The sequence below is a fragment of the Peromyscus leucopus genome, chromosome 9, assembly GCF_004664715.2.
Source record: "Peromyscus leucopus breed LL Stock chromosome 9, UCI_PerLeu_2.1, whole genome shotgun sequence".
Lineage (NCBI taxonomy): Eukaryota > Metazoa > Chordata > Mammalia > Rodentia > Cricetidae > Peromyscus > Peromyscus leucopus.
In genome coordinates this window covers 52,651,014-52,674,610 of record NC_051070.1, presented here as the reverse complement: position 1 = coordinate 52,674,610, position 23,597 = coordinate 52,651,014, and the positions used below count along the sequence as shown (strand labels likewise).

The following is a 23,597-nucleotide window of genomic DNA, read 5'->3' as shown; positions in this document are numbered from 1 at the left end:
TGATGCCTGGCAGTCAGCTCACTGCGTACCAACCTTTTTCTGTTTAGCTGGCCCTGCTGTACAAGCACCTCGGGTCCTGGGGAGAGCAGTGTGTTTGAGGCAATCCTCCGCAGTGCCCTCTCAAGTGCCCTCCAATCATGAAACACAGGTTTCTGTCCCATAGAGCCCCTGGAGAAGTGGCGAATAGCACCTTGCCTAGGCTAGCCCTGACTTTCGTGTCCTAGAGAGAGGAAGTTAGGTGGGCGATATCTCTCCACCCCGTCTAGCTCATGTGGTGTCTCTTTCCCATGGCTTTCTCAACCGATGTCACCCGTCTGTCCCTCTGACTCGGGGCTAGTGGCTTATAAAGAAACAAATGTGGATTAGAGGTGGTGTGGGTAAAGTACACACCCAGCAAGCAGGAAGCCCTGGGTTTGATCCCCAGCACTAAATAAACCATACCTGTTGGTGCATGCCTGCAATTCTAGAACTTGTGAGGCAGAGGCAAGAAGTTGCCACAAGTTCAGCCTTGGACACGAGGTAAGTTTGAGGCCGGCTTGAGCTACATAAGGCCCTGTCTCAAACAAGCAAATAAATAAAGCCCACAAATATGTGGTATATGCTTATGATCCCAGTGCTTAGAAGGCAAAAAGCTGGGTCAGTTCAAGGCCAACCTTGGTTATGAGGCGAGTTCAAGGCCAGGCTTTGCTATAGGACATTGTATCTCAAACAAAACAACAAAACAGAATAAATGAATAGTTTGGGCTGGTGGCCCAAGCCTATCCTCCCAGCTACTTGATATGGAAGCAAGCTCACACCTTCCTGGGCTATGGACTGACGGGTCAAGTTCAGCCTGGGCTACTCAATGAGAGTCCGTCTCAAAATTAAAAATTTCTTAAGGAGGTAAGAATATTCATTGTGAGCCGGGCAGTGGTGACACATGCCTTTAATCCCAGCACTTAGGAGGCAGAGGAAGGCGGATCTCTGTGAGTTTGAGGCCAGCCTGGTCCACAGAGAGAGATCCAGAACAGCCAATGCTACACAGAGAAACCCTGTCTGGGGGTGGGGGGGGGGATAATAACAAAACAAAAAAAGAACATCCATTGTGGTGTGTGTGTAGCATATGCAAGGGCATGGATTTGACTCCAAAGGGAGAGGGGATGGAAACAAATAGATTTAGGGACCCAACGCAACCTTTTAATTCCAAGCACTTACCCCTCCCAGCATGATCACACACACAGTGGACAGGGAGTGCCAGGATCTGGGCAAAAACAAGACCCAGACCTGGGCAAAATATATATATATATATAATTATATACACGTACATATGTGGAGACGGACTAGGAGTGCAATTGGATGGGGCAGGGGTCAGGGAAAGAAAAGCAGCAGAGGGAGCCCCAATAAATTACATTCTGTAGAGAGCACAACAGGGGGTGCATGGCAATGGGGGGGGGGAACGACCGGGGAGCCTGGCCTCCCAATCCCATCTAAGGAAGGCCGAGGCCTGGGCTCTGTGGTCCCTGGACAGGTGCTAGAAGGATGCATCCTAGCTGGTTTTGCCTGGAGGCTGGTGGTGAGGCGGTGTGTGAACAGAGTCTCTGCTCTTAGCCACAGCTTTACATAGGCCCTGGGGCTTGAGCAAGAGGCTTGAAGCTTAGGGGATTGCAAAGTACAGGACAGACAAGCTGGCCGGAGGGAGGCCTCCCAGCTGGAGGCCCAGGCAGAGCCTGCTTCCGCTGCATCAGGCCCAGGCGCAGGGTGCCGTCAGGAGTGCAGTGGGCTGGAGGCTTTGGGTGGACAGGCACAGGGTCCCACAGCCGCCGCTCCCTGGCCAAGTCTACCCCCTGTGCAGGGCAGCAGACAGACCTCACCACTAAGTGCCCCTTCACTTCTCTTCACCCTCTTCTGGGGACCTTTGTGTGGGACGACAGACAGGAAAAAGGGTGCAAACGTGGACTGTGTGCCGGAGTCCAGGCTGGGTTTGGCCAGGCAGTGGCGCCCAGGGAAAAGATGAAGCCCCCTGGCCCAGGTGGGTAAGGAAGTCCACGCCTCATGACTCTGGGACTGGGCACATCTTGGCTCTCTCTCTCCCTGAGGAATGGAGCCCAGCGCTTCTGCCCTGCCTCCTGCTGCTCCCAGCCTGCAGAGGAAGAGGATGCTGTGGGGGGGTCTCACAGCCCCAGCTTCAGGGCCTTGAAGCAGCAGAGGGAAGGTGCTGTCACACACGGCGGCGAGCAGGCGGGCAGGGATGTCAGAAGAGGGACGCCTTCTTCTTGAGTTCATTCCTCTTCCACAGGGCCAGCTTGCCAAACTCCTCCGGAGACATGGCAAAGACCCTCGAGAAGTCCTCTGCAGACAAATGCCTCTGTGGGGACACACGGGCATCTGAGTGACCGCTACAGCATCAAAATCCAAGGCCACCCCACTGGCCGGCCCCTCTACCGTCCCCGTCCCGTGCATCTTTCTTGCTTACCTCGAGCCTCATGCGATCCACACCAGGAGGCAGCTTAGTTCGGCCCTTGTTGGTCACCACGAGCATTTCATAGGGATAGATCTGGAGAGGCAGAGAGGGCCTCCTTAGGTTTGTAGTCTCCAGTCCTCGCAACCCTCCTGACTCCCCAGGTCCCCTTTTGAACCTGCAGAGGCCACCGGGATTCATGCCATCTTGCCATTCATGTCCCTCAGCCACCCTGCTGCCTCCCCCTTGTCCCTGAAGCACCCTGAGCGCATTCAGCTTGGTGGAGCTTCACCAACCACCCCTGAAGCCCACCCCCACTGTGGCGGTCAGGTCCCCTGCCCTCACCTTCTGCTCCAGCACACAGGGCAGGGAGGTCCCCCGATCCATCCTCCCCCTCTGGCCCTCTCCGTTCTGGGGAGACCAAAGCCGCAGTGAGCCAGAGTGGGTCAGGGGGACCTTCCCAGCCTTACCCCTAGGCGTCTTCAGTCTTCACCAGGCAACTTCTTGGCCCATACCCCCCTCCCCCACCAGTGCCCATGCCTGGCCCTGGCTTCCGGGGGCATTTTTTCCTGCTCCCCTCCAGGAGGCACTCACCTGCAGGCCTAAGGAGACAAGAGCCATAGTTTAGAGAAAGCTCCAGAAGCTGCACCCATACCTGATCTTAAACAAATAAACCGCGACCCACCCTGGACACAGGCTGCCTAGGATGTCTGTGGAGACCCCCTTCCCAGCAACATATGGCCCCACTGCTCACCTGGGCTCCCAGCCTCACTCCCGGATGGGCTGAATTCTGTGGACTGTAGCTAGGAAATGACACAAAGACGTCAGAGAGCGCGGAGGCCAGCCCTCAACAGTCTCTTTTACCCTGAGGCCTCCACACCACCCAGGGCCTCCGGTGCTTGTCCACTCAGAAGCACTGTGCACACACCCCTCCCATGCAGCCCCCCCGCTTGGTCAGAGGGCCTTACCCGGCTCAGGGCGGTCCTGCCATAGGAAGGAAGAGAGGAGGACTTAGACGTCCCCGAATGCAAGGCTGAAAGAGAGAGTAAGAGGGCCTGGTTCAGTCCCTTGATCGCGACAGTCCTTCCTGAGAGGGTTGCCTCCCTGGCTTTCCCTGGCCAGAACCCAGTAGGCGTCTGTGGACTTCCAGCGAGTGTGCTGTGGCTTTTACCGAGTCTACGTCTCCCCGCCTCTCTAACTAGAAATGAGCCCAAAAGCCTAGTATGAATCCCAGGCCAAGCTGAGGCGTCACGAAAGGAGTCCTAAGAGCTGCCATGCAGTAAACGCCAGATCTGCAAATAAATGCAAGCTCCAAATGAAATCACCCAGTTATAACAGCGGTATTAACAGCAGTCAGGTTCTGGACATTTGACTTTACGGTTCAGACACGGTTATCACCTCGGCACAGTGAATGCAGTCAAGATAGTTCCCTTTTGACGCTAGGGAGCTAGCTCAGCGGCGGGAAGGCTTGTTCTGCAGGCACGAGGGCCTGAGTTTGGATTCTAGCACCCACATAAAAATCAGAGCATGACGGTGTGCCCCTGGAACCCCAGCACTGGATGCAGTGGAGACAGGGGGATCAATGCCAGTCTAGCTTCTAGTTCAAGTAAGGCAGAGAGAAACAGTGCAGGATGCCCAGTGACCTCTTCTGGCCTCCACACATGCCCATACCTGTTTAAACTACACACATGCCTGGGAGTGGTGGCGCACGCCTTTAATCCAGCACTTGGGAGGCAGAGGCAGGCGGATCTCTGTGAGTTTGAGGCCAGCCTGGGCTACCAAGTGAGTTCCAGGAGAGGCACAAAGCTACATAGAGAAACCCTGTCTCGAAAAGCCAAAAAAAAAAAAAAATATATATATATATATATATACACACACACACACACACACACACACACACAACACACACACACACACGCCTGGGAGTGGTGATGCACACCTTTAATCCAGCACTTGGGAGGCAGAGGCAGGTGGATCTCTGTGAGTTCGAGGCCAGCCTGGTCTACAGAGTGAGTTCAAGGACTGCCAGGGATACTCACAGAAATCCTGTCTCAAAAAAAAAAAAAAAAAAAAAAATCTACCTGTCTAGCCTCCCAAGTGCTGGGATTATAGGCATATATCACCATATCTAGAAACCCATTCTTTTTGGGTTTTTGTTTGTTTGTTGTTTTTCTGAGACAGAGTTTCTCTGTGTAGCCCTGGCTGTCCTGGAACTTGCTCTGTAGACCAGGCAGACCTTGTTTTGGGTTTTTTTGTTTTGTTTTATTTTTTCGAGACAGGGTTTCTCTGTGTAGCTTTGGAGCCTGCCCTGGAACTTGATCTGTAGACCAGGCTGGCCTTGAACTCATAGAGATCCTTCTGTCTCTGCCTCCCGAGTGCTGGGATTAAAGAAGTGCGCCATCATGCCCGGACAGAAACTGCCGTTCTTAGTGTGACCAGCCTCAAAGCTCCCTTGTCTCCAGTCATTAAAAATGGTTGCCATTCTATTGCAGTTCCTTTGACTGGCATCTTGTTAAATGTCTAGCCGAGGTACGTTCAACACCTCTAAAGTCCTCTAAAGTCCTTCCATTGGAAGTTTAGGGGGTGAGGACAAAATAGGTTTGTGGAACCTACCACTTATTTTCAAATAAGTTTAGCATTTCTAAATGGAAAGCTCAAAATCTGAAATCCAGTCCACTCTGGATTCCAAACTTCTTTCGTCTTGTTGTTGTTCTCAGTTTTGGATCTCGAAGTGTTTGTTTCAGATTTTCAGATTAGGGGGGTCTCCATTTTGGTTAAATTTATTCAAATATTCTAAAATCTGGGAAATAAAACCCTCTTTGAGTCTGAAACCTTTCAAACCTTAAGCATTTTGGAGAAGTGGTAATAAGCCTGCATAGAAAACCATCTGCTCTCAGGGCTGAGGGAAGGCTCAGGGTTAACTGCTTGCTGGAAAAGCATGAGGACTGCCGGGTGGTGGTGGCACACACCTTTAGTCCCAGCACTCGGGAGGCAGAGCCAGGTGGATCTCTGTGAGTTGGAGGCCAGCCTGGGCTACAGATCGAGTTCTAGGACAGGCACCAAAACTACACAAAGTAAACCATGTCTTGGGGAAAAAAAAAAGGATGAGAATCTGAGTTTGGATTCCCAGAACCCAGTAAAGGGACGTGGGGGGAGGCAAAAAGAAAATCATAGGTTATCAGTCACCATTTTGATTGATAGAATTCCAATACCAAGTACACATAAAATTTTTCACTCCAAATCACTTTCTGCCTGCCGGCTGTTTTTATGTCAACTTGACACTATTTAGAGTCAACTGGGAAAATGCCCCCACCAGACTGTCCTGTGGGTAAGCCTGTGGAGGCATTTTCTTGATTGACGATTGATGTGGGGAGCCCAGCCCACTGAGGGTGGTGCTACCTCTGGGCAGGTGGTCCTGGATAGTGTAAGAACACAAACCAAGCAAGCCATGAAGAGCAAGAAGTAAGCAGCATTCTTCTGTGGCCTCTGCATCAGTTACTCCCCCCCAGGTTCCTGCTCTGCCCGAGTTCTGCCCTGTCTCCCCCGGATGATGAACTACAAGCTGTAAAATAAAATAAACCTGGGTGTAGAGATGGCTCAGTGGTTAAGAGCACTGACTGCTCTCCCAGAGGACCCAGGTACATGGCAGCTCACAACTGTCTGTAACTCCAGGTCCAGGGGACCTGAAACCCACGGCAAAACACCAATGCACATAAACTTAAAAAACAAAACAATAAACCCTTTCCCTGCCAAGTTGCTTCTGACCATGGTGTTTTATCACAGCAATAGAAACTTCAAGAATATTTGTGTTTGAAAGTGCCAATCCCAAAGTAATGCCTGTTTGTGACTTTGAACTGTTAAGCCTGGATAGATCTGTCAAGAACCTACATGACCACATGATGCATATATCCGGGGACTTGTTTCAAGGTGATGGTGAAGGAGGCCCTTGACTAACTTTACAAAGCCAAGATGGAAGTCATAGTGCTCATTTTTTTGGGGGCAAAGAGAAGAATCTGGGGAGCTAAAGAGATGGCTCAGAAGTTAAAAGCATTGGTTGATCTTCCAGAGGTCCTGAGTTCAATTCCCAGCACCCACATGGTGGCCTACAACCATCTATAATGGTATCTGATGCCTTCTATCATGCATGCTTATGTGAGGACAGATAATCCATATATTAAAAATATGTAATTAAGTATTTTTTAAAGAAGAATCTGGAACATGGGCCTTGAGACAATCTTCCATCAATCTTATTCTCCAGGCCTCAACTACAGACTTTTTATCAGTGGTTCTTAACCTTCCTAATGCTGCAACCCTTTATTACAGTTCCTCATGTTGTGGTGACCTCCAACCATAAAATTATTTTCATTGCTACTTCATAACTAATTTTGCCACTGTTAGGAATTGTAATGTAAATATTTTTGGAGACAGAGGTTTGCCAAGGGGGTCATGACCTGTCAGTTACCTAAGACTTCCTCCAAGCAATCAAACAACTCCCCCAACCACCATCACCACCAACAAAAGTCCTCAAAGCAGTCAGGTGGTGGTGGCACATGCCTCTCATTCTAGCACTTGGAAGGCAGAGGCAGGGGGATCTCTGTGAGCTCTAGGCCAGCCTGGTCTACAGAGCACGTACCAGGATAGCCAGAGCTACACAGAGAAACCCTGTCTCAAAAAACAAAACACACACACACACACACACACACACACACCAAAAAAAAAAAAAAAAACAGAGCAAATAAATAAATGCCCAGTCCCATTGTGTCTCTGTTCCACATCTTCTTTACCCTTCCAAAGAACCATGCCCTGCAGCCCATTGCCTGGCACTCCAGTCCCTCAGCCCTTGCTTACCAAACACTAGCACTGGATCAGCCCACATCTCCTCTGCTACACCCACCGCCATGGATCAACATCACCACGAAAGTAAGATCTTGCAGTATTTCCCAACAAGCCAGGGAGTCTTGCCATCCTCTGGCTCAGCAGCCCCAGTGCTTTCTTCAACAGAGGAGGTCTTTCAGGGCTGTCTCCTAAAACACAGGGTTCCATTTCCTCCCCATGCGCCTCTCCACCATCCCTCACACTAGATCTTTCTTTTCTTAAGCAGCGTCTCGCTATGTAGCCCTTAGAACCCATTGATCACTACTGAGCACGATATCTAGGGCATTCATGTTCTACAGGCCTGGGCACCCGATTTTCCTTTCCTTTCTCCACGAATAATCTTACTTTCTCTTCCCATTTCCTGCACATATTAGCTGCAGACCCTCCAGCTTCTGGCTTGTCAAACTCAGTTCTCACTCATATGCTCTACATTTAGGAAACCAGTCTCTTCCCTCTCCTCCCAAACTCGCCTCTTGGTTATCTAACTGTAAACTGTCATTCACTAGCACCCAGGATAAAGCCCTTAGGGCTTTCTCTCTCCCTTATCCGCCCCCTTCTAATGGGTCATGGGATTCACTTCAGTGGCTTTGATCTGTACATTTCTCAGATCTATTCCCTCTTCTCTGAACCTCCAAAGATGTGTTATCCTTAGGATATGGTTTGAGCACATCGCCGGGGCTTCAAAACACGAAGTGTTAGGAAGACAGGAACAGGGCTGGTGAGACGGCCTTGTAACTCTGACAACGTAAATCCGATCCCTCGAACCCACAGAGACGTAGAAAGAGAGAACTGACTCCACAGAGTTGTTCTCTGATGTCTGCCCCCAACACATACACATCCTGCATACATGCACAGTAGAAACAACTAAACCAACTTTTTAAAGGAAGGATGGAGAGGCGGCCCAGTGGTTAAGAGCACACACTGCACTGGGTGGTGGTGGTGTTAATCCCATCACTCAGGAGGCAGAGGCAGGAGGACCTCTCTGAGGCCAGCCTGGTCTACAGAGTAAGTTCCAGGATAGCCAGGGATTCACAGAGCTATCCTGCCTTGAAAAAAAAAAAAAAAAAAAAAAAGCACATATTGCTCTTGTAGATTACTTCAGTCTGGTTCTCAGCATCCATATACAGTGGCTCACAGCAGCCTGTAACTCCAGCTCCAGAGGCACACACATACACACTTACGTACTTACAAATAAAATAAAACTTTTATTTATTTTTAATTTTTAAATTTATTTTTTATTTCATGTGTATTGGTGTTCTACCTGCATGTATGTCTGTGTGAGGGTGTCAGATCCTCTGGGACTGGAATTGCACACAGTTGTGAGCTGCCATGTGGGCCCCCTGGAAGAGCAACCAGTGCTCTTAACTGCTGAACCGTCTCTCTAGTTCCATAAAACCTTTTTTAAAAGGTAGTAACTTAGGGTTCTGTGATTAAGAGCAGTGGCTGTTCTTCTAGACTACCTAAGTTCAGTTTCCAGCACACATATGGCCGCTCATAACCATTCAGTCCTAGAGGAATCTGATACCCCTTTTCTGACCACATTTTTTCTTTTTTCATTTTTTTTTTTTTCAAGTCAGGGTTTCTCTGTGTAGCCTTGGCTGTCCTGCAACTCCCTCTGTAGACCAGGCTGGCCTCGAACTCACAGAGATCCCCCTGCCTCTGCCTCTGCCTCCTGAGTGCTGGGATTAAAGGTGTGTGCCACCACCTCCTGCAAGCAAATACATTTTTAACAGGGTCTCACTGTGTCACTCTGGCTGGCTTGGAACTCAAAACCTAGATCACGGTGGCTTCAACTCACAGAGATCCACCTGTCTTTGCTTCTGAGCACTGAGATTAAAGGTGTGCGTTACCAAACCACTCTAGTGGGTTTTTATTTTGAAACAGGGTCTACTAAGTTGTCCAGGCTGACCTCGGACTCAATCTGGAGCCTTGGTAGGTGTGGTGAGTTGAAAGAAAATGGCCCCCATAGGGAGTGGCACTATTAGGAGGTGAGGCCTTATTGGAGTAGGTGTGGCCTTGTTGGAGGAAGTGTGTCACTGTGCCCCCCCCTTGAGGTCTCCTGTGTTCAAACTACACCCAGTGACAGTTGCCTCTGTTGCCTGCAGATCAAGATGTAGAACTCTTAGCTCCTTCTCCAGCACCCTGTCTGCCTGCATGCTGCCATGTCCTGCCATGATGATAATGGACTAAACCTCTGAAACTGCAAGCCACAATTAAATGTTTTCCTTGTAAGAGTTATGATGGTAATGATGTCTTTTCACAGCAATAGAAACCCTAACTAATAAAGTAGGCCTTAAACTAACTTTCTTTTTGTTTTTGTTTTTGAGACAGGGTCTATATAGCTCTGACTGTCCTGAACTCTCTATGTAGCCCAGGTTGGCTTTGAACTCACAGAGACACCCCCCCCCCACACACACACACACACTTGGCCTACCAAAGTGCTGGGATTAAAGGCATGCACCACAATGCCCAGATGACTTAACTGCCCAATTATCTTGCCTCAGCTTCCTGAGCAGGGCAGATTACAGGTCTGCTCCACAAGGCCTGACCAGGTACACCCATGTGGTGACAGAAAATTGACAAATATGTTCAGCTACGAGCAAGTATGGCAGATTGTTTCCAAAAATGCCATGTAACTCTGCTCCATCCATCTTGCTTGTTTTTTGAACTGAGACCTTGTAGTTCCTTGAATCAGAGGCAGAACCTATTTCCATATTGAGTCTAGTTTCTAGAAAACCGCTTTTTTTTTTTTTTTTTTTTTTTTTCTAGGAGATAGGGTCTGTGGTAGTTTGAATAAGAATGGCTTCCACCCCACCCCCCAGAGGCTCACATATTTGATTGTTCAGTCACCAGGGAGTGACACTGTTGGAAAGGATTAGAAGGACTGGAGGTATGTCCTTCTTGGAGGAAGCCAGGCCTAGGCTCTCTCTTCCTCTGCCTACAAATCAGGATGTAGCTCTCAGCCATGCATGCCGCCATGCTCCCCGCCATGATGATAATAGACTAAGCCTCTGAAATAGTAAGCTAGCCTCCAAACAAATGCTTTCTTTGGTAAGAGTCGCCTTGGTCATGGTGTCTCTTCACAGCGGTAGAACAGTGACTACAATGAGGTCTTTTTTTTTTTTTTTTTTTTTCCCAGCCCAGGCTAGATTCTTAGTTCAGGGATTCAGGGATTAGACTTGCGCCACAATGCCAGCTTTGGTGTCTTGATTTGACCAATAGAACACAAGAAAGTGATGGGGCATGTCTCCCAAGGTCAAGTTTTAAGAGATCTCATAGCCCTCTTGTGGGGCAGTTAGCTGTCCCTCCCCTTTCCAGCTTCCAGGCTCTCAAGAAGTCCAGGCTAGACAGCGGTGCCCAGGGGCCCAGCACTCAAAGCCCTCTTCACCCATTTCTCTGCCTCACTTCAGGGTCCTCGGCGCCCAGGCTCTCTGAGCTGCCACACTGGTTCAACTCCCCGCCTTCGCTCCCATGCTCTTCTTGACATTTGGAAGGGCTTTCTGTGCTGTTTATTTGTCTCTCTCTTAGACTCAGGGGAGCTGACCAGACCTTCTCACTGGCCTCTCCAAGTACCCACTGACACTCTGTCTCCCTCACTTGCCACACCGCTCCAAAGGCAAGGAAGATTTTCATGTCGCTTTCCCCCTCACTGGAGGAAATAGCTGTATATTTTCCCCCATAACATCCCCAGTGTTATGTCCCGACCCACAGTAGGTGGTCTCACACAACAAACTCCTGCTTGTCCTGCTGTTCTCTCCCTGTTCCAGCTACCGGCTCATATTCTTGCCCTAGGCGAGCACACACGTGGGCCTCACACCAGGATTGAATCTTTTAAGTACAGCAGTTTCAAGGGTCACACACACACACACACACACACACACACACACACACACACACACACACCCTCCACCCCACTGCCACCTCTGGCCACTCCATAGCACTCACAGGTGTGGAAGGGTGTCCGGTCAGGCAGAGAGCGTGTTTTCCTCCGAATGGGCAAAGACTTTTCCATCTCCTCTTTCAAGATCATCTTTCCCAAGTTGGAAGTAACCTGTTTGGGGAGGAAGGAGAATGGTGTCAAGCCTGAGACACCAGCTCGCCACCTCTGAAAAGTGCAAAGTTGGGGTGCAATCCAAGAGGACACGAAATGGTGTGTTTTTAACTTAGTCTTCCTGAACATTCAACCACATTAGGTTAGTTGGAGATGCTCAGTGGTACCCTTCCACAGCAGCTTCTCTATCCCAGGTCACCATGCCAAGAGCACAACCAATGGCCTTTCCATGACTCCTAATTCTCTCTCCTCCCCTAGCTCAGCCTCCTGGAACCTGGTGCTGGTGGACCCTCCCGTTCTTGTGCTTTGGATCTGACTGTCCAGCATCACCCCTCCAAAAACCGCCTAAAGCCCAGGTGTGCCTGGAATCCTGGGAGAGGAGAGGCACCTCCTGCCTGTTCAAACGAGGATGCTTCTGTGGCACAAGCCTTTTAGACTGGCTTTGGGGCCAGAACATTGTCACCTAGACGACACGGTGGGTTGGGGGTTGGGAGTAAGATGCTACCTTACTGAGTTCCTCTTTCTGCCGCTCCCTGATGGCCTTAATCTCCTCTTCAGAGTCATCATCTTCCTCCTCCTCCTCTTCCTCTGCCCCCTTCCGAGATGCCTTCCGTTTCCTCCATTCTGTCTCTAGGAGACACAGGTCCAAGAATCAGTGTGGGCACTCGGCCACTCACTCCTCCAGCTTGTGGAACAGGGACCCAAAAAGAACACTACAGATTCTTTTTTATTTATTTTTTTTTGTTTTTAGAGATGGGGTTTCTCTGCAGAGCCCTGGCTGTCCTGGAACTTGATCTGTAGACCAGGCTGGCCTTGAACTCCAAGATCCACCTGGCTCTGCCTCCCAAGTGCTGGGATTAAAGGGGTGTGTCACTACCACCTGGATAAATTCTTTTTTATTTTTATTTAATTAAAAAATAAGAGCCGTGGGGGCTGGAGAGATGGCTCAGAGGTTAAGAGCACTAACTGCTCTTCCAGAGGTCCTGAGTTCAATTCCCAGCAACCACATGGTGGCTCACAACCATCTGTAGTGAGATCTGGTGCCCTCTTCTGGCCTGCAGACAAGCAGGCAGAACACTGTATACATAATAAATAAATAAATCTTAAAAAAAAAAAAAAAATAAGAGCCGTGTTATAAAGAAGGAGGAAGAGGAGGAGAGCTATGCAAGGTTTTAACTACTGAGCCATCTCTCCAGCTCCACCTGTTTATCGTTCAGTCACTTAACAGACATTTCTCAAGCTTCTGCTACAGTCCAGGCCCTGTGGTAGATTTGGAAAATAGAACGGTAAATGAGAGAAGGTGTTGGTCCTCAGAGCCTGGGCTACACAAAGAAACCCTGTCTCAAAAAAACCATTAAAATCCAGGTGGCGGTGCACGCCTTTAATCCCAGCACTTGGGAGGCAGAGCCAGGTGGACCTCTGTGAGTTCGAGGCCAGCCTGGTCTACAGAGAGAGATCCAGGACAGGCACCAAAACTACACAGAGAAAACCTGTCTCGAAAAAACAAAAAACAAAACAAAAAACAAAAAAAAATGAGATGGGATCTTGCAATGTTGCCCATCCTGGCCTTGAGCTCCTGGGCTCGAGTAACCTTTCTGCCTCAGGCTCCCAGGTAGCTGGGGTACAGTTATGTGTCACCATGCCTGGCACTACAAAGTCTTTTAAAAACATACAAACAAAAAGTACAGGATAAAGGGGCTGGAGAGATGGCTCATCATTTAAGAACACTGGCTGCTCTTGCAGAGGACCTGGGTTCAGTTCCCAGCACCCATACGGCAGCTCACAACTGTCTCTAACGCCAGTTCCAGGAGAGCTGACGCCCTCTTTTGGCCTCCGTCAGCACCAGATGCCTATGTACATAGGTACATACATACCTACCTGTGTACCTATGTACATACTGGAGGAAACCACTCTTACTCATAAATTGGAAATAAGTATTTTTTTTTAAATTTAAAAATAAAATATGTACAGAGCTGAGAGTGCACGGAACTATATGTGCTTAGTGTGCAGAAGATCCAGGACAAAAATAACGATACTCATGAAATCAATAACATGATAGTAGAAATGAACAAATTAGATTAAGAAACACATGCAAATTATCTGGGGACCAAGACCTCCTCTCATCTGTTTTTCCCTTTTTGAAATCTCCTACCACAGGGCCTGGGCTGTAGCAGAATCTTGAGAAATGTCTGTTAAGTGACTGAAGAACTGAACAGGAGCTGGAGAGATGGGTCAGTGGTTAGGACTGCTCAGTGCTCTCCTAGAGGACCCGAGCTCCATTGGTAGCACCTACATGGGTGCTTTACAACTTCCTATAACTTCCGCTGCGGAGCGGTCCTTTGCCTCAGGCCTCCTGGGTACTGCACTGTCACATTACCCGCCCCGCGCCCCCCCCCACCCGTCCCCCCACCACCACACACACACACAGTTCAAATAAAATAAAACCATAAAAATTAATAATGAGCAAGAAGGGAAGAAATGATTAGCAAGCAGGCCCTGCATAACAATACAAAGAGGTGCAGGGGAGAGATAGGCAACGGATCACGGACTGAGGAGAACGCAAAGGCTGAGGAGTAACAGGTGGGCTGGAACGGGAGTAGTGAACAGGGCTCCCAATCTCTCTTCTCTCCTTTCCCCAGCTCTTCCTACCTACAACGGCCAGCGACGGGGGACATGGCCAGTAGTCAGTCTCTATCTTGGCTGGCTGGTTGGGGTCAGGGGGCTGTGCCGCAGGGAACTTGGACGACTCAATGATGAGGTCCTCGATGAGGTGCTTGCTCTGAGGGCTGCCTCCCGTGGATTCTGCAGATGATGGATCCAGAAGGGTCAGTCCACACCCCATACCAGCTAACCCTGCAGCCAGCCAACTTGGCCCACCCTCAGCCCCAGCTCCCTCCCCTCTCCCCTCCCCACCCATGAGATCTCAGGTGTAATCGTGATACACATATGAGCCCTGCAGGCCTTATGAAGTCTATCTATCCCTCCCTCCATCCCTTCCCAGCTCTCAGACACGGCCCAGCACCACCCCACCAGTAGGTGGCAGCAGGACAAGCACCCAGGAAGCCGGGGAGGAACCCTCACCTCTCTGCCTGTAGATGGGTGGCTTCTTGTAGATATTGGAATCTGGGCGGGTGGTCTCTGAGAGAAGGAACAAGAGTCAGATGAGAAGGGGGACGTGATGGCAGGGGATGGTGGGTCCGGGCACAGAATAGGGACAAACAGGATGGGGCGATGAGCCAGACAGCCGGCCGGCATCATGCCCCATGAAGTAGAACGTCCTGTACTTTTCCGGGTGCATGAGAGGGAAGACATAACGAATCAGCTGTTGCTGCTAGTTCTGCCTAGCATCCTGGTACCATAGGGTCCAGCTAGGTCTAAACCCAAAGAGCAGGGGCTGAGAGGAAGGGGTTTGGGGATGCTGAAGGAAAAATGAACGGCCAGAGAAAGAACATAGCTGGGCTGACAATAAAACCTACCGGGGTGGTGGAAATGGGGCAGGCTGGTCCTAGGGGTCCCTGTGGTCCTTGGTGTTGAAGCCTGAGAAATGAGTCCCAGTGTCCGGCTCTCCGCCCATACCTGTGGAGAAGTATGCAGCGTCCAGGTCCTCCCGCCATACCCCTTCCCGCTCCCATGTATGTGGCGTTACCTCAGACCACCTTTTATGCCCTCCCCCACCAGCAGCCCACACCCCAACCCCAGGGCAATGTCATGGTAGAGGAAGAACATTCACAGGCTCCATCCACCAGCTCAGGGTGCCTACCCAGAGAGAAAGGGTTAAATGAGGCCCTGGGTCTGGCTGTGTCACAGATGAGTTGGCCAGGGACCAACCAGCCAGGATTTGCTGATTCTATCATCCCCTGGACTTTGCTGAGCTGAGACTGGGCACGGCGGGGGGAGGGGAGCTGGGGGGCCCCAGCAGCACAGGACTAGAGCCGACTTACCTCTGGGGATGGTGGGGGGGATGTGGATTTGGGTGACAGTGAGCACTGTGAATGGAGAGGATTATCAGAGTCACAGGGAGGACTAAACCCTAGAACCTCAGAGGGGGCCATCTCACCCCCACTCACCCAGCTCCACCTACTTTCCTAGCTACCTCGATCCCCTCTTGGGTCCCTGCCAATCTCTGACCTGGCCTTCATCCTTCCTTTGCCCGGGATTCTCCCCGTCCGAGTCTTTTCATAGGAAGCTCAGATCTGGGAGCGGCATGCTTCATGCCCTGAGGGTCAGCCAAGAAGTAAATATGACCCTGACTTCAGAGCCTGGCAGGCAAGGCCTGGTGAAACCCAACCAGCAAGCAGCCACCATGGAGTCGGTTCCCCTCGGCTCCTTGGTACTTAAGTTTTCCAGTCTGACAGCCTGTCCACTCCAACGTGACCTCTTTCTCTTCCTAAAATCCATATTTTACTGTTTTAATTGTTACTCTGTGTGAGTGTGGGCATATACATGCCACAGTGCGTGTGTGGAGGTCAGAGGACAACTTCCAGGAGTCAGTTCTTTCCTTCTCCCGTTGGTTCTGGGGACCCACCTAGACCATCAGGCTTGCATGCATGCAAGGGCTTTTACCTGCTGAGCCACCCCACCAGCTCCTGACCCCCTTCCTTCCTTCCTTCCTTCCTTCCTTCCTTCCTTCCTTCCTTCCTTCCTTCCTTCCTTCCTTCCTTCCTTCCTTCCTTCCTTCCTTCCTTCCTTGTTGTTGTTTTTTGAGACGGAGGTCTCACCATGTAGCCTTTGGGCTGGCCTGGAGCTCATTAACCAGACCAGGCTGGCTTCGTCTCTTAGAGATCCGCCCGCCTCTGCCTCCCGACTGCTGGGATTGAAGGCGTGCGCCACCACCGCCATGGCCCTTTCTTGAATACAAGTGACAAAGTACCTAACCAAGTATTGCCCTGTGCACTACCTTCTGGGGTGCACACAAAGAACTACCATTTCTATGTGACAGAGGGTAAAAAGAGGCTACAATGTCACACCACTCCCTCAGCTAGGATTTCTGGAGCTCCTGCTCTGTGTGTGTGTGTGTGTGTGTGTGTGTGTGTGTGTGTGTGTGTGTGTTTTCCCCTACCGTCTTCCACGCTTCCCCTACAAGACCTCTCTCCATGTTTCCACTGTTCAGCTATGGCTGCTCCTGCCTGTTTCCAGGGCACACCCCAGTCTTGAGCCTGGTGCTCAGTTTGCCCAAAATATGGGCTCATTCCTGTGCATAGCCTGTCTCTGCCTCCAAGGTCTGCCAGGGGGATCCCCACTCATCACTTACCTGGCTCCCCTCAGGTCTGCACAAATGACCCCTGCTTACCTCCCGGCTTCTGGGCAGCTCCACGTGTTCCAGGAGGGAATAGGTAAAGTGAGGCTCGTAGATCATGAGGTCAGGTCGCTCAATGTCCAGGATGGCCTTGTCCTTGGGGATGGCAGCCAGGTCTTTGTAGCCCAACACCTGGTTGTCCATCTTGGCCTGGAGGGAAATGGTCCAAATGGAACAGAGTTTCCCATAGCATCACCTAAGGGCGGCCACTGGCCTCACTGGATGGATTTGATTATCAAGAAAACATTTTCGATGTCAATTCTCACGGTTGACAACTCCATTATGTTACTTTTAAGGATCTAGAATGAGCCCTTAATTTTGAGATAATATCTCATCTAGTCAAGGCTCTCCTCAAATCCTCTCTGTAGCTGCCGCTGGCCTTGAACTTCCTTATCCTCCTGTTCCCATTTCCCAAATTCTGGGACTATAGGCTTGCCTCACCATTCCGCTCTAGACCGTCCCTTTAAAAGAAAAAAAGCTCTCTGCCTCTGAGGCTCTTTACAACTAGACCAGCCCTTTCCAGGGCAGTAGGAAGCTTTCGCTGGGATCTCTGGGGTCTTTCCACCTGCAAGAGTTCACAGAACCTCTCTCCATGCGGGGGTGGGGGGTAGGGTGTCAGGGGAAACAGGGGTTAAGTGGGTCCCGCCCCTCCCTCCTCCCAGCTGAGGTGCAGGTGGCCAACACAAGTACTCACCACGATGCTGGAGGGAGAGCCCGGCACACTGGAGTCTCTGGAGGAGCTGACGCTCCCCGGGGAGGTAAGAGGTTGCTGGAGAGAGCGAGAAGGTGGCGGAGTGGGCATGTGCGTGGGTGCGAGGGTGTGTGGGCGTGGGTCTTGCCCTAGACCTCAGGATGTTGGGGGGGGAGGAGTTAGGGGGACCCGGCATGCTGTGCGCAGGTGGCCACCAGGTGGCGCCGGCGACTCCCAAGCCGGCCCGGGAGGGCCCGCGGTCCCCACCCGGGTCCGGGGTGCAGCCGGCTCACCTTCTGCAGGCGTTCCATGCGGCAGCCACTGGCCGGCCACTCCCTCGGAGGCCGGTGCGCACGCGGAGAGGACGGACGTCAGGCTCGGCCTGGCTCCTGCAGCGAGGGCGTCGCAGCGCACTGTGGTGTACTCATCCCTTGGGCTTCTCCAGGCTGCTGACCGCGGGTGGCTGGAAGGACAGGGAGGCGCGGGGCCGTCAGGGCGGTAGGATGTCAGGTTCCGTAAGAGCTGGGCTCAGCACCAGAGATGTGCGTGTGGCCAGCCAGCGGCTACGCGGATCCGCCGCACTTGTTTTTTAAGCCATTGTTCTCTGGCTCCAGAGGAAATGACGGCAGGGGTCAGCTGGCATCCCAGCATGGACAGGCTTCTCTATCCCCAAGCTTGTCACCCCTGCCCTGCCCTGCTCTCGCCTGGGCCCTCTCCCAGGCGGTGCTGGCCCCTCCTACTCCAGCCACGGGTGCCACTCCCTGCAGTTTGCTCAGCCACCTACCTCTTCATTTTCCCCAGAAGGTTATCAAGGGAGACAGAGTCATTAGTTAAGAGAGGAAGCACAGGGAGCCAGAGGCTGGAGGAAGAAAACCCATGGGGGTCGGGGAGAGTGGTGAAGCCACGGCCATGAGCTAGAGCGGGTGCCGGGCCTCCGAAGCTGGCTCACTTGGACCTTTCTCTACTCCCTGCAGTCAGGCAGCACCCCCTGCCCCCCCCCCCTCCGCCCCGCAGACACTGTAAAATACCTCTGGGGCCTGAACCACATCTTTGTGGCCACAGAGTGCCCAGAACATTCTCAAGGGGCTGCCATACTGCTCCATGAATGCCTGGTTGGACCTCCTTTCACACTCTGTTCCTAGGAACTTAGGTCAGTCTGTGTACTAGGTGGAGACCATAGCCCATGCGCTCTCCTCTTGGGTCGCTCCCTCAGCTACCCTCCCTTCTTCTTCTCCCAACACTGGCCCTGGAAAGCCAATGCGTGAGGAGAGCTGTGAACGGAAGGGGAAGGTAGAGAATAAGGGGGCCGTTTCAAGCAGGGCCTTCCAAGCCAGGAGGCCTGGAGCTTAAGAAGTGAACTGCTCCTCGGATGCCGTGTGGTCTTGGGCGAATCTTTTGCACTCTGCACATGCTTACTTACATCCTAGCTCTTGGGAGGCTGAGGCAGGAGGATTGCTTTGAATTTACAGGCTGGCCTAGGTTACACAGTGAGTTCCAATCAGCTTGAATTATTGTGTGGGACCCTGTCTAAAACAGTAACAGCAAAGCTAGGAAAGGTAATCATAGTTTCTTGTCATAGACCTCTCTGGGAAGTCCACAGCACTTATTTATTTATTTTTATGTGTATAGGGGTTTGGCTGGCATGTCTGTCTGTCTGTGCACCACATGCGTAGCTGGTGTCCACGGAGGCCAGAAGAGGCATCAGCTCTCCTGGAACTGGAGTTACAGAGGAGGGGTCATGTGAGTGTTAGGGGCCAAACCTGGGTCCTCTGAAAGAGCGGCCAATGCCCTTAACCACTGAGCCATCTCTCCCGCATCAGAGCAGGCACGTTAGGGCACGCATAGTGCACAGAACACGATCTACTCCATGTAGAGGGTCAGCTACGAGTATTATTTCTATCTCCCCAGGGATTAGTGAATTTAGGGGGGTTTTCTATAGCCAGTCATGAAAGAATGAGATCACTGGTTTGTTCTCTCTCTCTTTGGGGGTGAAGCTGCATCCTCTTAAGTTAGTGTGCTCTCTCTCTCTCTCTGTCTCTCTCTGTCTCTCTGTCTCTCTCCTCACAGAGCTTCACTGCATGGCCCTCTCTCCTTCACTGCATGGCCCTCTCTGCTACCTTCAAACTCTCGATCCTCTCTTAGGCCCAGGCTCCCAGATGCCAGGATTCAAGGCCTGGACCACCACGCCTGGCTCTCCCAGGCCGTTTCACCTGCACTGCATCTCAACCACCCTGCTGCCCACCGGCCACTGCACTAGTCGGCAGCCCTTGTCCTCACCCGCCAACCTCGGCCCACCTCTGCTCACCTCTGTCCACCTCTCCACCAACCTCCCTCAGGCCACGCATCCTCCTGGATCCACGGGGAAGGCCCTGCCGTCCTGTTCGCGTGCTGACCCTTTTCTGATCAGTGACTTCACAGGGAAGGGCGCTGTCTGCTGCGCTGCAGTGAATGGGCTGCCGACTTCCAGAGGGCGGCTTCCGTCCCTGAGCTGTCACGGCTGAATGCATGCATGTCCTGTGCTAGATACTTCGGTGTGCATGGGATGCCAGGGACTGAGCTTAGTGCCTTCTCCTACCGAGCCACCGACTTTGCCGTCTCTGTTTCATTATTTGCTCTGAGACAGGGCCTCAATCAGTTACTCAGGTTAGCTTTGAACTACTCCATAGTCCAGGAAAGCCTTTTACCTTGTGACCTTTTCCTGCTTCAGCTCTCAAGTAGCTGCGCTAAGTACCATATGCTAGATGCTGGTAAACACCGCATAAATATTATTCTAATCTATCTTACTGCAACCCTTCAGGGTAGACTCATTTCACAGACCAGGAGACCAAGGCTTGGGGAGGTTAAGGACATGTCGAGGGTCAAGTAGCTCACGTTAAGTGCCTTTGGCATGATGGCATGATTCAGGATGCCCACCCAGGGATGTGTCCTGCCAAGTTTTTTAGAATTCTAGAACCAGGGGGCTGGAGAGATGGCTCAGTAGTTAAGAGCATTGGCTGCTCTTTCTTTCTTTCTTTCTTTCTTTCTTTCTTTCTTTCTTTCTTTCTTTCTTTCTTTTTTTTTTTTTTTTTTTTTTTTTGAGACAGGGTTTCTCTGTGTAGCTTTGCGCCTTTCCTGGGACTCACTTGGTAGTCCAGGCTGGCCTCGAACTCACAGAGATCTGCCTGGCTCTGCCTCCCAAGTGCTGGGATTAAAGGCGTGCGCCACCACCGCCCAGCATTGGCTGCTCTTTCAAAGGACCCAGGTTCAATTCCCAGCACCCACATGGCAGTTCACAACGGTAACTCCAGGTCCAGGGGAATCTGACATTCTCATATAGATGTATATGCAGGCAAAAACCCAATGTACGTTTTTTTTTTTTTTGAGAGAGAGAGAGAGAGAGAATTCTAGAACCAGAGGCTGGGTGTGGTGGTCCATGCCTTTAATCTCAGCACTCAAGACACAGAGACAAGAAAATCTCTGAGTTTGAGACCATCCTGTTCAACAAAATGAGTTCCAAGACAGCCAGGGCTACACAAAAAAACCCTGTCTTGAAAAGCAAATCAAACAAAAAAAGAATTCTAGAACTTGGGCATCTCCATCAGGCACAGGAGGAATCTGGTGTTTGTGGTAACAGGATTCTCCTTCTAGAGCGTCACACTCCTCTAACCTTCTCAGAGCTGATTTTGAAAAGCTTAAACCAGGTATCTGATGAGCAAAATGCATTTTGGTACACGCTTAAGGTCTGTCAGCTTGGGCCGGACAGTGGTGGCACATGCCTGTAATCCCAGCACTCGGGAGGCAAAAACAGGCAGATCTCTTTGAGTTTGAGGCCAACCTGGTCTACAAAGCAAGTTCCAGGACAGCCAGGGCTGTTACACAGTGAAACCCTGTCTCAGAAAAACTAAACAAACAAACAAACAAACAAACAAACAAAAGAGCTATCAGCTCTCTCTCGCTAGGCTCTGGTTTTTACTTTATCAATAGCCATTGTCATAAGGTCTATACCTATGGCTTAGCCCTAGAGGTGAGTGCTCATCCACCCATCCACCCATCCACCCATCTGCCATCTAGTAGGAGATCTGCTACTGACTTATCCACCCCCTCACTCTGGATCATCTCTTCCCCACTGAACAGGGTCCCAAGCTCGGTGCTGAACCTCATGAAGAACAGAAAGATGAATGAAAGGACCGATTACAGGCCCCTCCAGGAAGAGAGCTTGCCCATAGATAACTTCTATGCAAAGTGGAGAGGCGCACATCCCAGATAAGGCAGTGGGCTATAGGAAGTCAAGGAGAGGTGTCTGTGGGGGAATGGAGAAGTTTCTCAGAGGAGGTACTTGTTGGAGGCCTAAGAGCAGTGGTTCTCAACCTTCCTAACTCTGTGACCCTTCAATACAGTTCCTCATAGTGTGCTGATCCCCAACCATAACATTATTTTCATTGCTACTTCATAACTGTAATCTGCTACTGTTGCGAATCATGATGTAAATATCTGATATGCAGGATGGTCTTAGGCGACCCCTGTGAAAGGGCCATTTGACCCCCAAAGGAGTTGCAACCCACACAGCTTGGAACCACCTCCTTATAAAGGATGCCCACTTTGAGGTCATACAAAAATTGAAAAGAGGAGTTGTTTGTTTATTGGGGTTTTTTGTTGTCTGTTTGTTTACAGATAGGGTTTTACTCTGTAGCCCAGGTTGGGATATAGTCTAGGAGGGCCCCTAACTTTATAACCTTCCTGCTTTAGTCTCCTAAGTGTTGAGGTTACAAGAATGGGCCGTTGCCACCAATCCCAGCTTTAAAAAGACAGGTGTTTTGAGACAAATTGTGCAAACCAGCTGACTTCCAAAGAGATCCACCTGCCTTTGCCTCTCGAGCACTGAGACTAAAGGTGTGTGCCACCACCTCAGCAAAAAAGGATTCTTAAAAGAAAAGGGCGTGAACAGAGGTGGGGATATGGGGACACACTGGGTCTGTCTGGGACCACCAAATACGGCTGAATTACAGCACTCGGGGACTGAGAGCCATTTGAGACAGGAGTCTGGGTCCCAGGCTAGAATTAGAGTATATTCAGTGAGTGACATCCATCACAGGAGGGTTAAGAATTTTTGAGTCAAGAAGTGACATGATCTCAGCAGTGCTTGAGGCCAGTGAACCAGGCGACAGACAGAAGCAGTGTTCAAGGGCCAGACCTCAACACGGGACTCAGAACAGGAGTAAGCAATGTGGAGAAATGCTAAGAGCAGCAGGTGCAGGCAGATCAGGTACTGGCTGACTCAGGGGGAGTGGGGAGTAGGGGGCTGGAGGGGATGAGGGGGGAATGGGGAGGGGGAGAAGCATCCATTTTTAACAGGGCAGCTGGTGGACAGATGGGTATGTGCAGAGGAAAGGATCTTCCGGAGGCACCAGGCTAGAAAGGGTGGCCTGGGGACTGTTGGCCTAGACACTGGTTCTCAGCCTGGCTAATGCTGTGACCCTTTAATACAGTTCCTCACGCTGTGGGGACCCCCAGCTACTGCTACTTCGCAACCGTGATTTTGCTACTGTTATGGATTGTAATGTAAGTGTCTGTGTTTTCTGATGCCTGTAGGAGACCCAGGACCCACTTTGGGGAGTGAAAGCAAAGGGGATCTGGTACTCCACAGAAAGTATGCAATAAACATTGAGGGGAGCCCAAGGAGAACAAAGAGATGAGAATGCCAGGGAAGCCATCACTGAGGAGGAAGTGAGGAGCCAGCTCCCAGAGAAGTGACAGAAGGCTGTACCCACCCGAGGAGTGGAGTCTGTGCAGGGCTCTAGCAAAGGGGCTTGTTTGCTTGTTTGTTTTCGAGACATGGTTTCTCCATGTAGTTTTGGAGCCTGTCCTGGATCTCACTCTTTGTAGCCCAGGCTGGCCTCGAACTCACAGAGATCTGCCTGGCTCTGCCTCCTGAGTGCTGGGATTAAAGGTGTGCGCCACCACAAAGGGGCTTTAAAGAAGGGAAGCCCTGGGCTTGTGGTTGCCCTAGGGAGGGGTGGGGTGAGGGGTGGGGGAGGGAGGATTGTCAGTGCCCAGGCGGTGGACAGGCTCTGGAGAAAGCACATGCTTCTCAGAAAGAAGGGGAAAGGGCAAGAAGTTGGGTAATAAGAGAGCAGGGCATTTGGAGGGAGCCAGTCAGAGGGCTCCTATTTTACCAACGAAGTGAAAGTTTACGCAGACCGTAAGGTGGCATAGAGCAGAGCGCAGGGGAGCTGGGAAGGGACACTCTGGAGGGCGCATACAACTAGCA

At 51.1% G+C, this 23,597-nt stretch overlaps 1 protein-coding gene across 8 annotated transcripts in view; it reads right to left on the bottom strand.

Moving 5' to 3' along the window:
- Positions 1-1,154: 1,154 nt before the first annotated feature.
- The window catches only part of Dmtn (dematin actin binding protein), a 35,842-nt gene continuing 13,399 nt past the window's right edge, over positions 1,155-23,597 (bottom strand). For 5 of the 8 annotated variants that reach the window (XM_028877614.2, XM_037208405.1, XM_028877612.2 and 2 more), the window contains 15 exons: positions 17,644-17,813; positions 17,354-17,428; positions 16,654-16,809; positions 15,305-15,349; positions 14,840-14,939; positions 14,445-14,501; positions 14,013-14,165; positions 11,869-11,993; positions 11,258-11,363; positions 3,406-3,470; positions 3,192-3,240; positions 3,032-3,039; positions 2,783-2,848; positions 2,453-2,533; positions 1,155-2,344 (listed from right to left, as the gene is read on the bottom strand). In XM_028877614.2, the coding sequence (XP_028733447.1) occupies positions 2,231-2,344; positions 2,453-2,533; positions 2,783-2,848; positions 3,032-3,039; positions 3,192-3,240; positions 3,406-3,470; positions 11,258-11,363; positions 11,869-11,993; positions 14,013-14,165; positions 14,445-14,501; positions 14,840-14,939; positions 15,305-15,349; positions 16,654-16,809; positions 17,354-17,428; positions 17,644-17,661 (1,218 nt within the window). In that variant the 5' untranslated portion in view covers positions 17,662-17,813 and the 3' untranslated portion in view covers positions 1,155-2,230. The remainder of the gene's footprint in view (positions 2,345-2,452; positions 2,534-2,782; positions 2,849-3,031; positions 3,040-3,191; positions 3,241-3,405; positions 3,471-11,257; positions 11,364-11,868; positions 11,994-14,012; positions 14,166-14,444; positions 14,502-14,839; positions 14,940-15,304; positions 15,350-16,653; positions 16,810-17,353; positions 17,429-17,643; positions 17,814-23,597) is intronic. The other 3 variants (XM_028877615.2, XM_028877616.2, XM_028877617.2) reach the window with 3 other exon arrangements.